This window comes from Nothobranchius furzeri, chromosome 4 (genome assembly GCF_043380555.1).
Source record: "Nothobranchius furzeri strain GRZ-AD chromosome 4, NfurGRZ-RIMD1, whole genome shotgun sequence".
Classification (NCBI taxonomy): domain Eukaryota; kingdom Metazoa; phylum Chordata; class Actinopteri; order Cyprinodontiformes; family Nothobranchiidae; genus Nothobranchius; species Nothobranchius furzeri.
The window spans coordinates 68,926,494-68,949,234 of NC_091744.1; the positions used below are offsets into that span (position 1 = coordinate 68,926,494).

At 43.4% G+C, this 22,741-nt stretch overlaps 1 protein-coding gene across 2 annotated transcripts in view; it reads right to left on the minus strand.

Annotated features, from left to right (window-relative positions):
* Window positions 1–93: 93 nt before the first annotated feature.
* Window positions 94–22,741, minus strand: part of fkbp16 (FKBP prolyl isomerase 16) — a 41,661-nt gene continuing 19,013 nt past the window's right edge. For both annotated transcript variants that reach the window (XM_070550386.1, XM_054733094.2), the window contains 5 exons: window positions 5,797–6,014; window positions 4,496–4,677; window positions 4,176–4,253; window positions 1,304–1,441; window positions 94–232 (listed from right to left, as the gene is read on the minus strand). In XM_070550386.1, the coding sequence (XP_070406487.1) occupies window positions 146–232; window positions 1,304–1,441; window positions 4,176–4,253; window positions 4,496–4,677; window positions 5,797–6,014 (703 nt within the window). In that variant the 3' untranslated portion in view covers window positions 94–145. The remainder of the gene's footprint in view (window positions 233–1,303; window positions 1,442–4,175; window positions 4,254–4,495; window positions 4,678–5,796; window positions 6,015–22,741) is intronic.

The window sequence follows — 22,741 nt, forward strand, 5'->3', positions numbered from 1 at the left end:
TCTGCTGGTGGTTAAATCTCACTTGATTCTTCAGGCCACCGTTCAGCCAAGTTCAGGCTCGAGTGCTTTCCTCAGTGGAAACCTGACGACTTGAGACCAAATTGCTCCTTCACATCAGGATGGGATTTCCTTCCTGTAGGGGATTTCAGTTTTTTGCAGTCAGAATCAATGAGGTCACTAAGCTGCACAAGGCCACCGCCAGAGCTCCCAATATGAACTTCCAGGAAACTCCCTGAAACACAAAGCCAGACTGAGTCTGATGCATGACTTACCTTTTAAAGATAAAGTTGTGCATAATCATGGGAATTAGTCATTAATTTGGGACTTTTAGTGATTTCAGTTTTTTCCTTTTTCTTAATCTGGAATATTTTATACTTTAGCGAGTTGCTTCTTTTATCCAACATAATTCTGACTGAATATTTGAGCACACTTTTCTAGATTTAGATTGCACTCTGACTCAAGTTTGAAGCCTTAGCTGAGGGCTGGGATTTAATGTAAGTTGGTTTCATCCAATCAGAAACCAGATCTGGGGTTTTTTGGGACCATTATCCTCCTGGAATGCCCAACTATGTCCAAATATCAACCATCAAATTTTTTTAAAGTAGAGTTTTAAAAAATTTTGGGGGAGCCCTCCTTTATTTTATCCATAACATGAAGCTGCCACCACTGTGCCCAGCAGCTGGAGTATAGTCAGATTTTTCACTTCTGTGTTATTATGGCCAAAAAGCTCAATCGTTGTCTTGTCTGTGTGGACAGCAAAAATTTCATTGGGTGTCTCTTAGAAAAGGAACTTCTTTGGAGCCAGTTTCCTTTCCTCTGAGGTTGGGTCATCTTTTGCATCTTGGTAATGAACTAACCTTCAAATAACTTGTTTGAAACTATTAAATAGCCCCCAAAAAACTTTCCAACTTGCAAAAGTCTACAACTATTCGTAAGTTTCCATTTTTGAGTTTATCCAACTTTTTTAAATTTTATTATGTTTTTTAATGCTGCATTGACAAATCAGCAGTTAGTCATGATCAGTTAATCAATTATTGCTTTGTCAAGTTAAAACACTGCCTGGAACCTGATGAAACATTTAGGTCAATGTTTGTATATTTGAGTATGTAGAAGTAATTGCAAGCTTCTGGTGACAAGAGAAATAATAAATTCCAAACTTCTAATACCAGTTCTGAAAAATCAAAGCTGTATGTCATTCTACCCTGGAATAAAAATAATTCCAATTAATCATTAAAAGCCCCAAATTAATGGCATTAATTGCAGCGATGTAAACTTCTGATCACAGCTGTCTATGGTGGCTTACAGATGTTTTTTTCCTGGAAGGAATCAGGAAAGGAGCAATGTTTTCTCCAAGCATCTCTGCTGGTTTGGCTTGAAATTGCTGGGTGTCATTGCCTCCCGATTGCCTTTGGACAAGTTTGGATAACTCTGCATGGATTGCCTGAGGAATGAGGGCAAACCGATGTTATCGAAAGCTAGTATAGGCTGATTAACCACAGAAGATAAGGGCAGAGGTTTAAAATGCAGTTGTCAACCTTCGAGATAAACATGGTCTAGCATACAATAAAAAATTCTGTTTCTGTGCCTGATGGGAAATGTTTCCTTTTTTTTTTTTCTTTTTTTTTTCCCCCACAGATGACCAGAACAGGAAAAACTCTGCAAAATTAAAACAACTTTCTTTCTCAGAGCAGCAAAACTGAGTTTGGGACAAGGGCGTATCACCGAAGCAGCAGATATTTTCGTTTTGTCTAGACAAGACCAGACATATTTGTGAGGGTGGCAGCGTGCCCTTTGTGTCAGGTCACTGTAATACTGGCTGCTGTGTTTTGTAAACAGCTGATGGAAAGTCCTTCTCACACACTGTGCCGCTTCGGACCCACATCTCTAAATAGAGGCCATGAACTGAGGTTTTTGTTGTGATGACCAGTTCTGTACAGAAATAAGCCCAATTATACAGCATGAAGTGTGTTTTGGTGCTGGAAAGGATGAATCACACCTCCTTTGAGGAAAAAAAAAAGACTACTTTTGGCACAGAAATCTTCAGAGTGACAATTTAGTCGTGTGTGTGTGTGTGTGTGTGTGTGTGTGTGTGTGCTTTTAAAACTAGCACGGGATGTGTGCTGTTTGAGACTTTTTGGAGACATTGACAGGTTAAACCACAGACAAGTTGGAACAAATCCTAAACAGAAGCAATTGACTTGGATGGATCTCTTCAGACTGAACGTGTAAACCTTTTGACAATAAAGGTGAGAGTGTAAAGATGCTCTGTTAGCAAACAGATCAAGAATCCAGGCGCTGCTAGAAGCAAAGACTAGAAATCATTTAAACCACTCACTGATTCTCAGCTGGACTGGGTTTGAGACCCAGCATCATCTCTTAATGACAAGCTGTGACCCAAATCGAGAAAAAACTTCTCAGTTATTTAATGGTTCCATTTAAACTCCTGAAGTGATGGTAGACAAAGCAACTCTGAGATCATACTTAATGTCTGTTTCTCTGTTTTGTCTTTAGCTGAACAAGAGCTGAGAAACTGATCTCACAAATGGGCCTTTTCCATTGCCAATACTCGGCGTGACCCGGGAGGGTGCGGTTCGGTCTGGCCGCCTTTTCCAACAATACGGTTCAGTATTTTCTCCCAACTTTCTCCAGTACCGCAGCTGTCGGCCATTGATTGGCTATGGGGCGGAGTCACTGGCTGCTGCCTCGCTGCCTGCAGTCATTTCCTGGGTCAGAATCTGACAAAAAGCCATAAAACTGAGCAAAATGTTCATCGCTGCCATTTTTGTGGCAATTTCGATTTCTGTGTGGCATAAAGAACACCTTGGGCTCAGTAAATATGAGTGCTGCGAGTCTAATCCCTAATTTAGCTCAGTCCCAGTACTCGCACTTACAACATTGCGCCCTCAATTGCGCGTTCCGGGCCATGCGAGTGTGTAAGATGTCCCAAATCTCAAGCGCTGAGGTTGACCACGCCCCTTTTGTACCCTTTATCCATCCCTCACCAAGGGTATTACCCACAACCCATTACTGCGTGGTGAAGATAAGGTGGAGCAATGGCTCAAGTGCTTTTCTGGAAAATGTATTTTCAAAGGAAAATTTAATTTTAAGACAATACGAATTCATGCTCTGAATGTTTTAGACTAAGATTTAATGTGGACAGCAATTAATGTAAACTTAGTCAAATAATGGTTTGAAAGTTGTTAATAAAGACTCTTTAAAAGTAGCACAGTGACCGGTGTCCCAGCATGTGTCGTGGTCGACGACGCAATGCTCCATGTCCCGATTCAGCAATTATTTGCACACTTGTGTACTTACTGCACACTTCCTGCAAGTGCACTTCACAGAAGAGCTCAATCTCAATACTCGCACTGCACCCTGCAGTCTTCAGCAAAGTGCACTTGGAGAAAGTGTGCAGTAGGGTTCGAGTGTGTAGTGCAAAGGAGTGCAAATAATTGCCTAATCGAGACAGAGAGCATTGCGTCATCGATCTCAACCCATGCCGGGATGATGGTCACTGTGAAACTATTTTCAAAAACCTTTATTAACAACTTTAAAACAAACAAAGCAATTATTTGAAATAAATGTAACCTCATTGCCGCTTTGTCTACAACATTCAGAGCATCAACTAATCATCCTAAAATGAACTAATTTCATTAGAAAATACATATTTTCAGAAAAGGAACTTGAGCTTTTTCTTCCGCAGCAATGACTTGTGGGTAATACCCTTGTCCGAGGTCTGCATCGCTGCGACTTGGCTGAAGTGCAGATTAAGGGCGCAATGGGGGCGTCGTCAACTTCCGCACTTGGAAATCGGGACACCTTACGCACTCACACCCCTGGCCGGGAATGTGCAATTGAAGGGCGCAAGGGTGCAAGTGCGAGCATTGGGATTGGGCCTTTGTGTTGTAAAATTGCAGGAAGCGATTAGCACTCCGCAACTGTGCTGCCACCTGCTGCTGAGGAGTGGGAAAATACTGCACTCCAGTCACAAAAAGGTCCCCTTCAAAATAAAACTGCATGATTTTGATATAACACTTTGCACTGGTAAAGGCCCGCAACCCACAAAATTAAATTCACTGATTTAAACTGAATGGAAATTTAGCACAAGTGTGTAAGGCAAATTCCAGGTTGACTGGTAAGAGGAAAAACTTTCTGACCCACTTGGTCTCTCTCACCTTGGTGGTAGGCTCTAGTTTCAGGGCCTTTTTCAGCACCTCCATGGCCTCTTTGTATTCTCCCTTATCTGACAGCAGCTGAAAGAGATTAGAAGACCTGCAATGTGAGCACTGGAGCACTCCGGAATCAAAACATAAAGAGGGCAAGTAATGCAACAACTCTTTTTTTTTCCTCCACCCAATAATGGAATTAAATCCCGCAGTAAACAATGGCTCCCTTTTCCAAGAATCCCTCTCTGCAGGCCTCATTTAGTATGGATCAGATAAGGTGCTTCATGTCATCTCCTGGTGTTAGAAGGTGACAGGACTGGGACCCTAACCTTTCCCGTCCTGAAGAGGGCCTTGACGTTGTTTGATTCGAGGGTCAAGACGTCCCGGCTGGTCTTCAGCGCCTCGTCGAACTGCTCCAGCTTGATCTGAGTGGTGGCCAGGTTGTTTAAACACTTCACCCGGTATTCCTGCACCTCTTCCTCTTCTGCCTTCATGCCAGCATCGCTGCCATCTGCACAGACACACACGTGTATCATCCCTTGCCCTGCTAAACTGGACAATGAATCCATTACTTTTACTGCAAACACTTAAATGGAAGAGGAATTGGGGTTTCTCTGAATTCTCCCTGCAGGTTTTATGATCCAGCTATCTCCTGCTTTGCTGGATATTGCAATTTTCTTCTTTTTTTATTCAGTTGGGCTTCAAGTTTGATGCAGAAGCCATGCCGGGTGAAATAAGCACTTGTTGGTACAAAAGGCACTTTACTCTTGACTCAGTGTATGTTGGGTAAGAACTGCTAGAAGCTTGAGGAGGACTTCTGCACAGCTGCATTTAGTCAACTCTTTTAAAGCAGTTTTTCCAAGTATAACTCTAAATACTAACATTATTGATGCATTTAGAAGCAACGGAACTTAAAACTCGGACATAAACAGCAGCAGGCCATCGGCATTCCTCCAAGAACCACCAGGCCTTTAATTTGTTCTTCATCCAGCATCTGGATTCGATGTCAGATGTGGCACTCATTACCTAAATCATACATTTTATTCCGAGAAGACATTCACGACTTGCACTTAAATCGATTGTGACCTGCATAGCGTTTTTGTTTTCTGAGTGCACATTCAGTTGGTCGATTAGTCGTTTTTAACCCACAGTTGAACTTCTCTTTGACCCCAAGTGACCTCAGATGTCACCCTGCTCCGATCTCCCTCTTGGGGTTGACTAATGAAACAATCTGGATGCTATCATAATCTCCTCGCTTGAGTGCCCTGCTGAAGTCACTAACTGGTCAGCCATCATTGATGCATCATGAAGCGGTTCATGTTTGTCTCCTCATTGTCTCGATCAGCCACGCTTCTCCCTCGGGGTTTCTCTGCCTCGTCAATGATTTAAGTGATTAAGAAGGTGGGAATAGTCGAGGAGCTGATTGGCTTTGATTATGCAAAAGAATGAAACAGAAGCTTCTAAGGCGGACATGGTAATGCATGGAGGCGTTGTGATTAGTGCGGTGTGTTATGTCACGATGATCTGAGGGTTGATGTGTGAGGTCCCTTATTATACCAACACATTCCTGTTGTGACCAGCAGGATGGAAATATTCCTCATGAATAGCTCCAGGTTGGTTTGAGGGTTACCTGTGCCACGTGTGGTTAACACCTCCAGGGCCACACAATACGCTTTGGCAGCCAGGCTGTACTCCTCCCTCTGGAAGTGAAAGTTTCCACGCTCTCGCTTCTGGTTGCCGATGCGAATGCGGTCGGCGATGGGCAGAGTCAACGGGTCTGGTTTCTCTCTGGTGTCCAGCAGCTGCAGCTGGTAGAGTACAGGAGCCCAGGCAGGGATGTCAGGCTCTCTGCACACAAAAAACAAACACATCATAGAAATCATCACAAGGAAAATAAGCGCCCTCCACTAAAATACACCAGATGTCTTCTAACCTCTCAGGAAAAAAATAACTGCTAATAAATCAGACTCAAAAACATTTACTTCAGCTCTTAAATCAGTTAGAAAGTGGAGCAAAAACCCACTCGAGCTCCTCAACACTAACAAGCCGCTAAAACTCTGTGCCGCACAAATACTGCGCAACAATTCTGCTCTCAGGAATTTTTCTTAAGGGGTCTGGTGATCAGGTATTGTTTGCCGTTTCCAGTTCACATGTGCACAGGAAACTGCTTGAGTTAGATATGCTCAGCTGTAAATATTCCAGAGTGTCACCTGGCCCCAGGAGTCAAACAGGGGCAGAAAACAAGGCTGCTGGCTTGTTTCAGGATAACGTGTTTACGTTGATATCTGGAATACAAAGAGCGACTGGTGCTCTGTGACATAAAATTACTCATCACACCCATGATCTACTAAATCTACTAAAAGTATACAAGTTTGCAAAAGATGAAATCATGTTTTCGCTTGTGTGTTAGTAAAATAGGCCCTGAACTTCTGAATGGATTTAAATGACACTTTTGGAAAAATGCACATCTATGAGTTCAACATGGCTTCCATGGCTAATCGACACAAAACACCAAAATGACAAATAAGTTTAGCATTTATTTATATATCATTTGGCATGGCAGTTGCTGTGAGATTTTTGCAACACACACTCAAGAGCATTGACAGATCTAAAGAAATAAAAAAAAAAACTTCAAAACCTAGAAATCTAGACAGATCATAGCAGTAGCAAAGCTTTTGCTCTGCATGTCAGTCTAGCCATGCTCTACAGGAGCCTCAGCAGGTCTTCCATTGGCCTGAGCAGTTTGGTGTTGTGCCAATCACAGCACTCTATAGGTTTGGTGGGCGGGATGATGCAACTAAGCGGAGCAAGATGGTGGCTGCTCATTCGAAACGGCATTGGCATCAACTTTGGACTATTTAGACTTGGGCTTTACTTTTGGTCAAGAGAAGAGCATATAGAGGTACTTAAGTCATTTATTTAGAAAAAGGATTTATTTGCATCTTCTTTGACGGGTATGCTGGACTGCCTCATTGACTGACATCTGTAGCTGTGAGTGTGTTTGTTGTTCAATAGCGTGCAACCCGCCCCACGACTGAGTTCTGTCTATGGGGCGTGGCCAGACTATATAGTCACATTTATAGGATGGCTTGCCAGCCTAAAAACTTGCAAGATCATGCCTGATGTTTATTTATTTATTTTTTATTTGCACAAATGGCTAGATTGCATGGATAAGATGTGGTGGATACATTCAAGGAATGCTAGGCCATGTGTTTTTCATCAAGAAATACAACTATGGAGGACCCTTTTTGTCAAAGTAGACAATAAATAAATACATTTAAATGTATGGGTATCAATATAGATAATTATATGTATAGGTAAGTTTATAACAACCTATTTTATTTTCATTTATTTAATTGGAAATGGGTTTATTTCCTTTTTTCCATATTTATGTATTCAGCAAATCCTTGTTTATTTTTGGCATTAAGGGTCTTCCATACAATCCATTTCTCTACCACCCTTAGCTTCCCTCTGGAACATGGAGTGTTTTTTTTCTTGAGCAGGATTATTTGCGTCACACATGAGTGAACATGATACTTATATTTTTGAGTCACACCATACCAAACTACCTTTCTCAGTGATTGTGACTAATACAAACACTTTAAGCCCCCCGCCACTGCGTAATGCTAGGGATTAAACGTTTCAACATAACGTTTCTTAGAATAGAAACCGGCAAACATTTCTCACCACTACTGTGTTTTTGTGTGTTTGCGTGTTTTTTTTTTCAGACTCTAGCTGTTTGGTACAGATTAAACATCACTGCTGCACCACAGAAGCAACACCTTTAAAGATGTCTCAGCGACTCATTTAAGCAGGTGAGAATTTGAAACGTACATGCACCTGATGGCTTCAGCTTACTCGAGAGTCACTGGGAAGGAAAGTTAATTTGGTTTTCAATCATCTGGCTGCTGTGATCACATGACTCACAAAAGTCCATTATGAGTTCCTCTGAGGAGGATCTGGTTTCCAAAGGGGTGTGTGTGTGTGTGTGTGTGTGTGTGTGTGTGTGTGTGTGTGTGTGTGTGTGTGTGTGCGCGTGTGCGCATGCGTGCGCGTGCGTGTGTGTGTGTGTCAGAAGAAAGCTGTACAAGGATGAACAGACTACACTGTGACAAAAAGGGGAATATAAAAACAGAAAGTTGTTAAAAGTACAAGAGAAATCTAAATCTCTGTTTAAAATGAAACTTGTCTGAATTCCACAAACAAACTTCAAGTCAAGCACGAGGAAGTTCAGCTTCCTGTTCACCCTCCTCGCCGTCACAGCTTCCTGCGCAATAATAGCCCTGAGAGTCATGTCGTGTCATGAATAATTCAGGCTGGTTGTGCAGTGACACAGTTTGCGTTTGTCTAACACAATCGGTTGTAAGTGTTGCCCAAACTCAGCTGCATCAGCAGGTGGGATCAGATTTCTCTCCTTCAACTCTTCTCCCTCACCCGCTATCACAGGACCCATGAGGGCGCAAAACCGCCAACCGAGCCGAGGCCTTAGAAACCTGAACTGGGTTCCTGAAATCACCACCAGGGTGGCGTTTTCATTCAACAATCACATGTCTTTAATGATTCTTTCTGCTTTAGATGACTAGCACATTTTTTATACAATCACCAGTAACAAACATGTTTCCTACTCTGTCATTAATCTTTAATTAGCAGCCCCAGACATGGAACAAAGTCCACTAGTTTTACAACTTTCAGGTATTGTGTGAGTCTAACAGCATGAACAAACGTGAGTGTTGCATACAGAAACACAGAGACTGACATTGTGCACTCTTTGCTACTTTTTCTTAGAAAATATACGACAATCATTTCAGGATGTGTGTTATGTAACAGCGGGCTGCATTCAATTCAATTCAATAATACTTTATTAATCCCAGAGGGAAATTAGAGTTTCAGTTCACACAATTCTGAGATCAGACATACATACATAGACACATGACAAGAATTGGTGACTGTGGTCATTCGCAACCCGAGTCGCGCTACCATAATAGATCAAGAAGGTTTATATGAGGATAGAGTCAGGGGGAGGGGAAAAGAGGCCCTTCAGAGTTACCCTCAACAGAGAGGGTAGCTTTGCTATGCAAAAAAACTCCTCAGACAGATATTCACACAGACTTCAGACATTACACAACATAAGTGTCCACTAGGTGGGGTGGTAGGGTTGGGACTCTCCTCACTTCGGTGCGTGCAGCCGCATGGAGCAGCGCGTTTCACCTCCGTTTGGACAGGGGAGGGAGATAATGGGTTAAAGAGCACATTGACTCCAATATGTGGCCTTCACCGGTCACATTCCCGCCCAGGCTGGGATAGGGAGAAGAGTTACCATAGCAACAGCCGCATTCCACATTTCTTCTGAGGGGGGAGTTTTAACTTCAGACTCACAGGCCCCAAGGACACCAGATTCAGATAAGGATTGTTTTGGGGACAGACAGAGATAATTTCCTCTCTGCCTTAGAGTTCTGTTGGTCTACAACCCCTCTAGATCCAATAATGGCATAAATAATCTATCCCAATACGTGCTGATCCATCCACAACTCTGTCCTTGATAGAATCCACCTTCTGTGTCAGAGCCTGAATCTCAGCCAAAGTTCCAAGCTTACAACTCATCTTGACAATTATATGAGTTTGTGAGCTCACAGTGCGATGCATTCCATCCCTGAGCTCCGGGATTGAGCCAATATTCCTCAAAAGCTCGTTAACTTTCCGGTAAGCCAGGTAACCACTCAGGCCAAACAGCAGGAATCCCGACACCAAAACCCTGAATATCCAGACATCTTCAGAATCCTCTACAGACAGTTGAGAGAGGCATATCAGGTTCCACTGTTTCCAGGAGTCCATTATATACCCAGCTGGCTCTGTCCCAGAGGGGCATCCAGGAGCCCCTTCTCCCGTTCTCATCGTTGAAAAAATGTTGTCAATCGTGTTGAGAGACCAACTGACCAGATCCATTTTAATAATTTCCAGTTTCCAGAAAAAATGCAGAAAGCGCCTTGCACAAGACAGGACAAAGAGCCTTGGGATAAGAGAGGGAGGGAGAGGAGAAAAAAGCGTCTGTACTCTCCAAGAGCCGGAAGAAGAAATGCAGGCACGGTTGGTAGCATGGTCTCATTGAAAGAAGGTCAAGGGTTGAAAACCTGGCTGCTGCCTTTCTGTGTAGTGATTGCACGTTCTTCTCATGCATGCATGGTATATATATATATATATATATATATATTTTCGGTACTCATCAAAAAAGTGCACGTTTGGTTAATACTATGTGCCCAAGTTGAAATTTGCTTTGGATTGAAGCATCAGTTTCAGACAGCGTCCTCCATACTGCGAACTTTTCTTTCTGGACTTCAGATTAAAATAGTTTTCTAAAAAATGAAGTTGTTGCAATCAAATAAAAAACATTTTCAATACAAAGTAACCCAACTGCTAATCTAAAGTTATTTTATGTTTCCTGTGACCTGGTTTCCTTCACATCAAATCTTGACTCTTAGCCCCAGAGGTGGTGGTTCCGCTTTGAGATGACTTCCTGTAGTTTTTATAGGATGAGCCCAGTCAAACCCCAGAAGCCATTGCTCCACAAAAAGGATGCCCCTCTGGCTGTAATTTGCATACTTTTGTTCAAATGTATTGTTCAATGCAATTTCTAGCTAAACAGGACATGTTCAAGGAACTGTGCATGTGTGTGAGAACTCAAAACAACAGAAATTAGTTGTTTTCTCCTTCTTTCTGATACATTGTAGACATCTGTGCAAGCATGCTATCAGACTGACTTCATGGCTGCAGAATAAAGCATTGTCACTATGGTTTCAGTGAAATGCACACAAATACAAAAAAGTAACATTCATTTTAAATCCAGCATTTACATATGACACGCTCAAATGTGGTTTTCAGTCATAATATCACCCATAATTGGCACAAAGCTACATTTTTATTAACAGAAAAGTTGCTCCGGGAGGAAACGTGCACAAAGTAGCTGCAACACAAGGCCACAAAGTGTGCATGCAGGGTTCATTCAACAGTTCAGTGATGCACAAAAACTTAGAGTGAAGCATCAAACTTCGTCAACACTTTAGAAAATGTAACCATGTAGAGCTTTCCCACAGCATTTTACAGGCATGTTTATTTGACATGTTCTGTGTCTTAGTTGCTGCTTTATTCTGCAAACGTTCCATTTTTACTCAGAGTTTTTGGAAAAGATCATGCTCAATTTGTTTTAGGGATTACTCTCACCTACCATGAAACTAAGTTTTAGCTCATTTTCAGTAAATGTTACCTTATTATGGACATTTTTGTGTTTGCTAATGTTGCTAAGCTGTAGGATCGTGCATTGGGTTGACTTCAGAAGCTAATCAGATGTCGCTGAGATATGTTTTATAAAATGAAAGTACAGGCACATATATAAAAGGCAAAAACATAACTGTTTTTACTTTTAAAAAAATCTACAAAATATATAGGGAAATATGTCAAAGTGGGCTTTTGGCTAAAGCATAAGTAATCTGATAAGTTCTCTTTTTTACAACTTTCCATGTAAACGTTTAAAATTTTTAATTTTTGAAAATAACTTTAAGAGAGACAACTGTTTGGTTTACAAACGCCTCACTCACCACGTCATTGATTTGTTCCATACACAGGAATCATCTAATTTGTTGCTCATGACTCACACAGAATGAGAAACAGTATTTGAGGGGTGAGGAGTCATTGATGCTGCTACCAACTCCAGTAAATGGTGCCTGGTTGACCCACCGAATCTCAAATGATGCATTATCCTGCAAATGAATCTAAAATTCAGTAAATAAGCTCTCTGACACAAACCTGTTCACCGCTGCGGATTTCACTAGCTAGCAGAAAAAGATGAGAGCACCAGAAGAAATCTACCCAAAACACTGAAGAAAGAGAATAACCAACAGCTTGGTTTTAACTGTCACCATCACAAGTGTCGCAAACTCAACATGACAGGTTGAGTGCAAACTGAGAATGCAGCTTGTTGACAGATGTTTACCGTGTCACGCGGGTCACTGCAGATTAGCACAAAAACCAGTAAGCTGCTGCTCAGCCAATGAGCCTCTAGGGTCTTATTAGTGCAAACAGGAAGCAGAGGCTGGACAGCACAGCGAGATCCCTCCACAAGATCCAAATGAAACCTGAACCTGCAGACACAGCCTATGGAGAATGCCTATAAAGGTGAGCAACAGAGCCCCCAGCCCCACTTTCTTGCTCCCTGCTGCTCCAGAAAAACCTCTGATCTCACAAAAGCAGGATAGTTAGGGCTGCTTTTCTAGGAGAGCAGAAACAGGTAGTGACATAATCAAAACAGCAGATGTTGCTGCCAGTGGAAATTCTTCTGTTGTGGCATTTTAAACTGGTTCATGAGTGTTCTCCAAGTTAGCAGCCGAACATGAAGTATAACTAAACACTAACAGGTCAAAGTTGAAAGCATCACAAGGCCATTTGGACAGTTTAATGTGTTTTTCTGAGTAAAACTGACAGAAAAAGACTGTCTTACCAATGGTAGATGGCCTCCTGGAAAACCTCATATTTGGTGAAAAGGGGTTTACATCAGCGGTGTCCAATCCTGGTTCTCCAGAGCTACTATCCTGTATTTTTTAGTTGTGTTCCTGCTTCAACACACCTAATTCAATTGTTTAATGATTTATTTAGTACGTCATGTTTCTCTGCATAAGCAGCTGATTGAAATGAGCTGTGCTGAAGCAGCAAAATCTCAACGACCAGGACTGGACACTACTTGTTTGAATCATATAGGACTGATGAGCTAACATTTATTCCAAATTCAGTCAAAGCTAAGAGTATTGCTGCCTCTTAAAGCAGATGCAATACCCAACATTTTACAGCAGTTCATGCAAGCATATTAATAATCCTTTATAACCAACATCAATGTTTTCTTTTAAAAGGATACTTTGCAACTTTTTCATATTTTAAATCATTTTCTTTAGCCAGCATGTGCTAAAATGACCCTTTACAGGGTTAAAGAAATGTCACTCAGACCCCCACCACCTTCTGTGGCCAGAATATTGCATTTGCAACTTCAGAGTGTTGGTCAGGTCTGTTGGACTAAAAAAATGAGCTTACATACCTGGCACTGCAATCAGCGTCCATTTGTTTTAGTGATGAACCGCTCCTGTAGAAACTAATGAAGGCTGGGAGACATTTCAGCTTTTCTATTAAGGTGGGGAAGCGAAACCAGGACCTTCTCGCTGCAAGGCAACAGCTCTAACCACTGCGCCGCGCAAACTTTTAATCTTTTAAATAATTTCATTGAGCCAGAATGGGCTAAATTGATCCTTTACGTGTTTAATGAAATGTCCCTCTGTGGCCAGAACACCGCATTTGTGACAGGTGTCGATACGGTACACTTTTGCTTTTACCACCTGGACACTAGGGGGTGCTAAAAGCAAGCCACAACTGCCAAGTGTGCCTTTAAATGGTTAATTTCGCAGAAATATTGAGAAATCCCTGCTATACTTGACCAGAAGTTATTTAAAAAAACATAGAAATCCATGAATCAGTGGCTTTGAAGGAATGGCTGAAGGGAGATGTAAACTGACACTTTTCTCATCGCTAGCTACAGTGTGCAGCGACACTAATGCTAGCTTCGGTGTAAACAGGGAAAACTAGCTGAGATTTGGTTTGTGCTACAAAAACTAGACATTGTGTCTCCATCTACTTGTGTGGTTCGAAACGTGACACCAAAATGTCTCATTTACAGTTTTCTCCAAGGTCTATTTCTGAAACTGGTGCAGTTATATTCCTACATCATGCACTCACATATGTCACATGTTTTGTCAGCATCTCTGATTATATACAAAATTAATTTTCTGCTGCCTATAAGTTACTGTTGAGTTAAGTTGCAATTTTCTTCCACCACCACAAGAGGGCGTCTGCTGCCCCAGAAGCCTCCCACTTGCTCATCTCTGATTAGAACACTTCATGGTTGTTTCTGATTGTAGTTTGCTCTCCTTGTGTGAGAAAAGCAGCTCCAGAGACACATGTCTGGTCATCTGGCACCAACATCCCTCCACATAAATGTGTTAGTTAAAAAAAAAACACCAGCATGTTGAGTGAATGACATTTGCTGTTGTGCCACTCAATGTGATTTCAGTTTCTACAGCTTAGTGACCCCAGATAACAGATAACGGGGCATGCTCCATTAGCTTTGTGGTGCGGGTTTGCTCAACCATAAAACAGTCGTGGCGATGCTGGTCTCAGACGGTATTTGTGCTCTGACGGCGTGTGCTCTTTAATCTGTTAGGAGTAAGATGAGCATTAACAAGTTCCTATAACTGGTAACACGGCAACAAACCAACGCAGTCATCTAATCTACAACGAACAGCACGTATGAGGACAGACTGTCTCATAGTCTGCAGTGTTTTTGTACTCATCAGATTAGAACAGGAATGTCTCCTCCCCTCTCGTGTTCAAATGAAACAAATAAGGTTGAGCTTCTTCTTATGTCATGGGAAAAAGTCATTACAGCTTACGCTCATGTGTTGTGGCAAAGCAAACTTCCTCATTAAGGTGCATGATAATGTGTCTGACTCAGCCTGTTATCTGTCATGCAGACCCCTCACTGCTCTGAATAAAAGGGAATAAAAAATCCCTCGGAGGGAAAATAGAGGTCACTTTGACGTCATGGACTCCATAAATGATGGAAAGGCCAGACACGTGTCTCATCCTCGTTTCTATGGCGACAGCCTCAGATAACACAGTAATATACCGTACTAAATGCAGCGTGCAGCTTGTATGGTAATACAAAATCCGACAGGATTTATGGGGTTGTTTTTCTTTACAGCAGTGAAAGCAGGTCTGCCGCTGCATGTCGTTCCGCCTTGGGTTTGTTGTGATTCTTGGATGGACACATGGCATCAATAGAAACATGCAAAGCAGTTTAGCCATAATCCTGCTAATGCTGAGACGTCACAGCTGTTTTCTTTTTCTTTCCTGCTGACATCCTGGTTAATTTGAACCAAATTCAGCCTCCTATTCCAGTCGTATAGCTCAAGAAACTGAGCTAAAGGTGTGAGGCCCTACAGCTGCTGCCTCGGCATGTGCTTTGCTTACTTACTTCTTTTCATTTCCTCCTCTTGATACGAGGCAATCACAGTGTGCCAAATGGGATCAAGGGAATCTATTGCTTACATCCTGGCTGTTGAGCTCCACAAAAGTCCCCGTATGACCTACAGTGCATTTCTCTGAGCCTATTAAAATGTTTCCCAGCTCAGCCCTGGACACCCAGAATTTTATTAACAGGCATTTTTTATTTCACCCTCTCCCTAAGCTGCTACCTTACTGTGGGGGAGGGGTTTGAGTGTCCCACTGATCCTAGGAGCTAAGTTGTCAAAGGTTTTATGCCTCTGGTAGGGTCACCCATGGCAAACAAGTTCTAGGTGAGGGATCAGACAAAGTGCTGCCCAAAGATCCCTTGTGATGATCAATACATGTGGAAACAGCATTCCTTCGCCTGGACGCAAGTTACCAGAGCCCCCATCTGGAGCCAAGCCTGGAGTTTGGACATGTTGATGACCACCTGATGGCTGGGCTCGCACCCAAGGACCCCAGGCGGGCACAGGCCAAAGAGATGTGCGTCCCCTTTCCCATGGGCTCACCACTCAGGGTGGGCAAAGGTGTTGGATGCACTGTGTGTCAGGTGGTAGCTGAAGTAGGGGACCTTGGTCATCTGACCCTTGGCTACAGAAGCTGGCTACCAGTACATGGAATGTCACCTCTCTGGTGGGGAAACAGCCTGATTTGGTTTGTGATGTCAAGAGTTTTCAGCTTGATATGGTCGGACTCATCTCGACACATGGTTTTGGCTCTGAGAGGCCCAGAGCAGGGGTGGGCATACTTGTTTCCCTCCATCTTGGTGCCTGCACGTTGGGGTTTACTCTGGTGAACGCGGGGTAGCCTCCCTCCACCTATGTGTGGTCCTGACTGTGGTTTGTGCTTATGCACCAAACTGCAGCTCAGACTACCCACCCTTTTTGGAGTCCACTGAGGGGGCGCTAGCGAGCGCTCCTTCCGGTGACTACCTCGTTCTGCTGGGGACCTTTAACGCTCATGTGGGCAATGACAGTGGGACCTGGAGAAGTGTGGTGTGGAGGATCTGAATCTGAGAGGTGTTTTGTTATTGAACTTCCGTGCTCGTCATGGATTGTCCATAATGAACACTATGAACACTATTCAAGCATAAAGGTGTCCATATGTGCTCTTGGCACCAGGACACCTAGGCCGCAGCTCGATGATCGGCTTTTTTGTCGTTTCATCTGCTCTGCGACTGCATGTCTTGGAGGGGCAGAGCTGCCAAATGACCACTACCTGGTAGTGAGTTGGCTTTGATGGTGGGGAAGGAGGCTGGTCAGACCTGGCAGGCTCAAATGCATTGTGTGGGTCTGCTGGGAACATCTGGTGGAGTCTCCTGTCAGAAGGAGCTTCAATTCTCACCTCCAACAGAACTTTGAACGCGTTCCGGCAGAGGCGGGGAACATTGAGTCAAAGTCGGCCCTGTTCTGTTCCTCTATTTTCAAGGGAGTCGACCTGAGCTGCAGCCAGGGTCGTTGGTGCCTGTTGTGGAGATAAACCCCAAACCCGCGGGTGAACACTGGCGGTTAGGGATGCTGTCAAGCTAAAGAAGGAGTCCTATCAGGTCCTTTTGGCCTGTGGGACTGCAGTGGAATGCAGCTCAGGTGGTCGCCGAAGCAAAAGCACAGCAGCAGTTTGCTCCAACCCTCATGGGTGAAACAATTACTCTAAGAATCTGAGGAACAGATGATCCAGTTTTATTCTAATTATCACATTTAGCAATAGCAATAATTAGCAGTGATCGTGACACCACAGGCCATAGATCAGCCAAATTTTTCGGAAAAAAAAAACAACTAACCATTTGAAATGGGTAAATAAGTTTGTGGGTTATTATGTCATCAAGCAACTTTTGGTGAAACAGTTCCCTCGGAACACAGATGGCTGTCAGCTGTTTGCATCCTCTGATGGCTCTTAAAGAGCTTTTAGATAATAATCAGTGTTTCCAAGTCTTTATGACAAAACCAGAACAAGAGCTAATCTAAATCAGCTCTGACACATAACTCAGAGATTACTTGAGATTTTTCAACAGCCAACGAAAACAAATGAAAGTTTAAAAACTGTCATCATGACGGTGATCTGACATTCATTATGGACGTTCTGTTATACACTGCCCAAAGGCTGAGAAACAGAACGGTTTGTTTTCAGCCCAACTATATCAAGCCAAAATTATGTTTTGATTTCTGATAACATACAAACCGATAGATAACAGAGAACGCTCAAGACATGCTGTCTGGTTTGCTAAAGTTTAAAGGAAACATAAACATTAAAAATACATTCAAGCATGTCATCAAACAGAAAAGAGACAGAATGATCATCAAAGTAGTGTTAAGGATCAGCACCTCCAAATCTGAGACCATGGTTCTCGACCGGAAAAGGGTGGCTTGCCACCTCCGGGTCGGGGGAGAGGTCCTACCGCAAGTGGAGGAGTTTAAGTATCTCGGGGTCTTGTTCACAAGTGAGGGTAGGAGGGATCGGGAGATCAACAGGCGGATTGGTTCAGCGTCTGCAGTGATGCGGACGCTGAGCCGATCCGTCGTGGTGAAGAGCGAGCTGAGCCAGAAAGCCAGGCTCGCGATTTACCGGTCGATCTACATCCCAATCCTCACCTATGGTCATGAGCTTTGGGTAATGACCGAAAGAATGAGATCGCGGATACAAGCGGCCGAAATGAGTGTCCTCCGTAGGGTGGCCGGGCTCAGCCTTAGAGATAGGGTGAGGAGCTCGGACATTTGGGAGGGACTTGGAGTAGAACCGCTGCTTCTCCGGATCGAAAGGAGCCAGTTGAGGTGGTTTGGGCATCTGGTCAGGATGCCTCCTGGATGCCTCCCTGGGGAGGTGTTTCGGGCATGTCTTGCCAGCAGGAGGCCCCCGGGTCGACCCAGGACACGTTGGAGAGGTTACATCTCCAATCTGGTCCGGGAGCGCCTTAGGGTCCTGACTGGAGGAGCTGGTAGAGAAGGCCGGGGTGAGGACGGTCTGGAGCTCCCTAGTTGGGAGGCTGCCCCCGCGACCCGGACCCGGATAAGCGGAGGAAGACGACGACGACGAGTAGTGTTAAAAGTGATCTAAAGTGTATTTTCTTGAAAAATCTACAGATAAGATATGCACCAATTATTTTGCCAAATTCAATTTTATCTTGAAAAAAACTATAATAGATCTTTTTTTGTTTCTGATAAACTTGAGAAAACAATATTTTGTAATTAAAGTCTTCACCTCCATTAGCATAAACAGCTGTTCTTGAACTGGAACTGTTTAATCAGATTATTTATTAGTTGCTAGCAGAATCTGCTAAATAAGACCTAATCTACTTCTCCAAACTAAGGTTGGTAAAAGACCATCAAAACACATAAGATGATCTGAAAACAGTTTGAAACAGTTTTCAATTACATCTATTTCTTTTCTTCAATAATAGGTAAAAAAGCTGCATAACCGATGAAGAGCCACATATAAATCTTAAAAACAAGCATGATCAGTCTTCCCAGTCAACCTCTTCGTCGTCTTCTCTCTTCCTCCAAAAGGTAGCAGAAGACCTTTTTGTGGACTCAGCATGCATTCCATTTAATTATATGTTAGCTGTCAGCTCTCTGCAGCAAATGGATGACTCACAGAGCGAGAGAGGTTTGAAGCTTTTTAAAACCAAAAATCGCAATCTGAAATCCTTTGGGTTTGGCGTTTAATCTGTCATCTCGATCAGAGGAGTTATTCCTCAAAAATGCACCCGAGCATTTGGTGTGTGGGAAGAGTCTGTAAAGGCCAGAGGTCATTACCTAATAAATCATTCTCACTGTTATTTGCTGAAGACACCTGATCCTAGGATTGACTTTACACCCGTGATCAGTCAGTACCAACCAATAGACGTCTCTGTGGTGTTTATGATGTGATCAAGTGCGATTTGTCCTGGCGCCCTAAAGGCTGAGATTTAGTTTCACAGTAGCTGCTCTGAGAGGTTGAAAGTAAGCAACAGTTTTCTCTTTCTATCTTTGCACACATGTTGTGTCTATTGCACAAATAAACCACATCTCTGAATGTTTAGGATTTCCTTTTTGAACTCAAAAACTCTCAGAGGTTCAACAGGCCTGTAATTCAGACACTTTTTATCACTGTTGAACGTCACATAAATGTCCGCCATCTTCATTCAAGACATGAAGCCACAATTCTTTTTTAAAACCATGCACATGAGTGTCCATTTAGATAAGCAATTTAACTTCAGACATGTCAATAATCATTTAACAAAGTTGTTGAACGTTTGCTGGATCTTTAACGTTAATGTTTGCAACCTCAAGCAGCCTGTTGCTTTATGAATGACATTCTGGCGAGGAAATAAATGTCATAAAGAGATAATAATCGCAATTTAATTTCCTCTCTAGGTCCGAGCTGTCATATGGGTATGTGGTGAAGCTAGATAAGTGCCAGAAAGAAAATGTCACCATCACTGGGATATAATTTTGCAAATTAGATGCAGAACGAACGGACACCGGTTATCGTCCTACCTGCTGTTAATTGAATGAGATGGAAATGCAAGGTGGCCGTTGTCGCTCACAAATATTCCCATGCAGCTGCAACTGGCTGGACACATTTGAAGAGAAACATGTGAGAACAAGCATCCATGCTTATGTTTCTAAGCTTGAGCGTCTGCATTTTTTTTCTTCTGTCAACATTAACATCTTATAGAAATATGAGCGCTTTGTGTTATTGGGTTTCCCTTCACACTGGATTAAGATGATTGAGTCATTGCTACACTCTACAAGACCAATTAGAACATGGTTGGATCATTGCAAATTAGCTGTCTAACCATGATAATGCTACAAGGGCAATGAAGGACAGCCAAGCCCCCACAATGCGGCTCAGAAAGTGGTCTCAACCCGGAAGTACCAAAAATTGCAGTTCCACCCTCATCCGCTGGGGGGCTGGTGTCAGAAGCGAGCAAATCCTTATTGACTCCCATGTTAAAAATACCAATTTCACAGCAGAAATAAACATGTTTACAGCCTGGTACCAAAACATGTTTTGGTTTAAATTATCTAGTTTACACTCATGACAACTCTGAGGGGGGTGAATTTTTTTCTCACTCTTCTGTTTAAGTGTATTAAAAGTCTAAAATTTAGAATAATTAATGAGCATCAGACCCACGTGACCACAGAGCTAGCTCCGTGGAAAGGCCTCAGTAGAGCCTCGGTCTGGCCTGGAAACTGTCCCGGGATTTTGAGTCTCTGTTTGTGTATTCTGTTTTGGATATTTTTTGTGCAATTGTTGGACAAAATGACTTGCTGTGGCATTAATTGCACTAATAGAGCGTCCAAGGAGTCTCCACTTAATTTTTTTTTCGGTAAGTAAAATTATATTTATGTATTTTAGGTCACTGCCGAGCTGAGCTTAGATTTTAACACGTACTGTTTAACCATGAAATTTAAATGTAATAGGGTAAAACCCAGTGCATTTAACATAATGCTGCACTTTAGAAAATGGGTTGAAATATAACATGTTGGTGGAGCTGGGTTCCAACTATCGGCTTGTGGAGCTCTCGGGAGACCGATGTTTTCCACCCATTCTCGCCTCCCCGCAGCTCGGCGCATCTCTGTCTGATCACGGCTTCTGTTTGCTGCACAGGCTGATGGCTGGGTCTCCCGGCAGCTCGGTGCGCCTGATTGCGGCTTCTGTGTGCTGGGCGGGCTGGCAGCTGGGTCTCCCGGCAGCTCGGCGCATCTCTGTCTGATCGCGGCTCCTGTCTGCTGCGCGGGCTGACGGCTTGTGGAGCTCTGGGATGGAAACCTTTCCACGGGGTTCTCCCCAGCGTCAGCTCTGCGCATCTCAGATCGCAGGGGCGCTTGTCTGCTGTGCGGCTGCCAGCTTGTGGAGGTCTAGGAGACCTCTGTGTTCCACCCGGTTTTACCCAGCGATCAGCCCGGCTTATCTCTGACTCAGAAGCTCTGGTGTTGTGCACAGTTAACTCCAGTTGTAGCTAGGTTGCTACCTCCGTTAGGTTAGCTCCCACCTCCGCATTAGCTCCCACCTCTGCATTAGCTTTGGGTTAGCTTCAAGTTAGCTTGTAGCTGGTTCGACCGGGTGTCGTCAGTTGATCCCAGCCTTACAGCCCCACCCTCAGCTCCAACTCTCTTCCCTTTTATGGAATTGTCTGGGCTTGACGGAACCTGTGACACGGTCAAAATGGCGGTGGTGGCCACCTCCCATTTTAGTACAAAAACGTATTATTGGAGTCTATGGAAACCCATTGTCCATATATGTATGTCGATGAGGATAGCCAACATTTGCCAAGTTTATGTTGATATGTAGAGCATCTGTTGCATCTGCAAGGTGAAAATGTGTCTCAATCCTTCAAACTTCACCCAGGACCCCACTAAGGAACTTTTTAATGTTAAACCATCACAACCTTGCTGCTGAAGTTTGGTGCTTAGCCAAAACAATGGTTAACTCAAGAATCTGTTAAAACTATGCAAACTTTAATGATGTGTCATGTCCTCTGCAGTTTGCATGGATTACTCTCATTAAATCACAAACTGTAGCTCAGTGTATGTGAAACTGAGTGTTTGCAAAAGCTGAGGTGGCCATCTTGAATCAAGGTGACACCCAGAGTGAATCAGTTGCATCCAGTGATTACTTTTTGAGGGTTTCCAATATTTCGAGCGTGTGATGAGACTTACTATTAGCTGCTTTGATACCAAATAGGGTTGTCACGGTAACCGGTGTAGCAGTAAATCCCGGTAAAAAAGTTGACAATAATAAAAACCATCTTGTTTTAAATATATATATATTATCTCAGTGGATTACCGTGGCTGCGGTGTAGGCGCGGTGACCCTTACCAGCCACCATATCATCTGCTGAAGTTGCCGGCGGCACATGCGCACTTTGTTTACAACCAAAACTTTCTTGAAGCTAAAGCTGAAATAATGGCCAAAGGAGGAGACGGCAGCGCTCAGGGCATTTATTATCCCTCAAAGAAGACAAAGTCTGAAGTACAGGCATTTTTTGGATATTTGAAGAAGGCCGAGGGACAGTTGATAGAAGACGGCTATCCTGTTTGCAGCACTGCAGAAAAAGTGTCTGTGAAAGGCAGCAACGCTTCAAATCTCATGACACATCTGTGTGACCATCACCCACAACTCTACAGTAGCTCAGGTGGTAGAGCGGGTTGCCTCATGATCGGAGGGTCATGGGTGTGATTCCAACTCCCGCCAGGGGTATCCTGCTGTTGCGTCCTTGGGCAAGACACTTCACCCAACTTGCCTGTGTTAGTGGTGGTCAGAGGGGCCGACGGCGCCAAATGGTAGCCTCGCCTCTGTCAGACCTCCCCAGGGCGGCTGTGGCTACAAGTAGCGTACCATCACTAGCAGTGTGTGAATGTGAGAGAGCGTGAAAGCATCTTTGGGTGTCTTGAAAAGCGCTATATATGTTCAATGCATTATTAATGCATTATTACAGTCAACGCAAGGCAAGTTAAAGTTTTAGCTAAAATGCGTGATCCGAGGATTTGGGTTGAG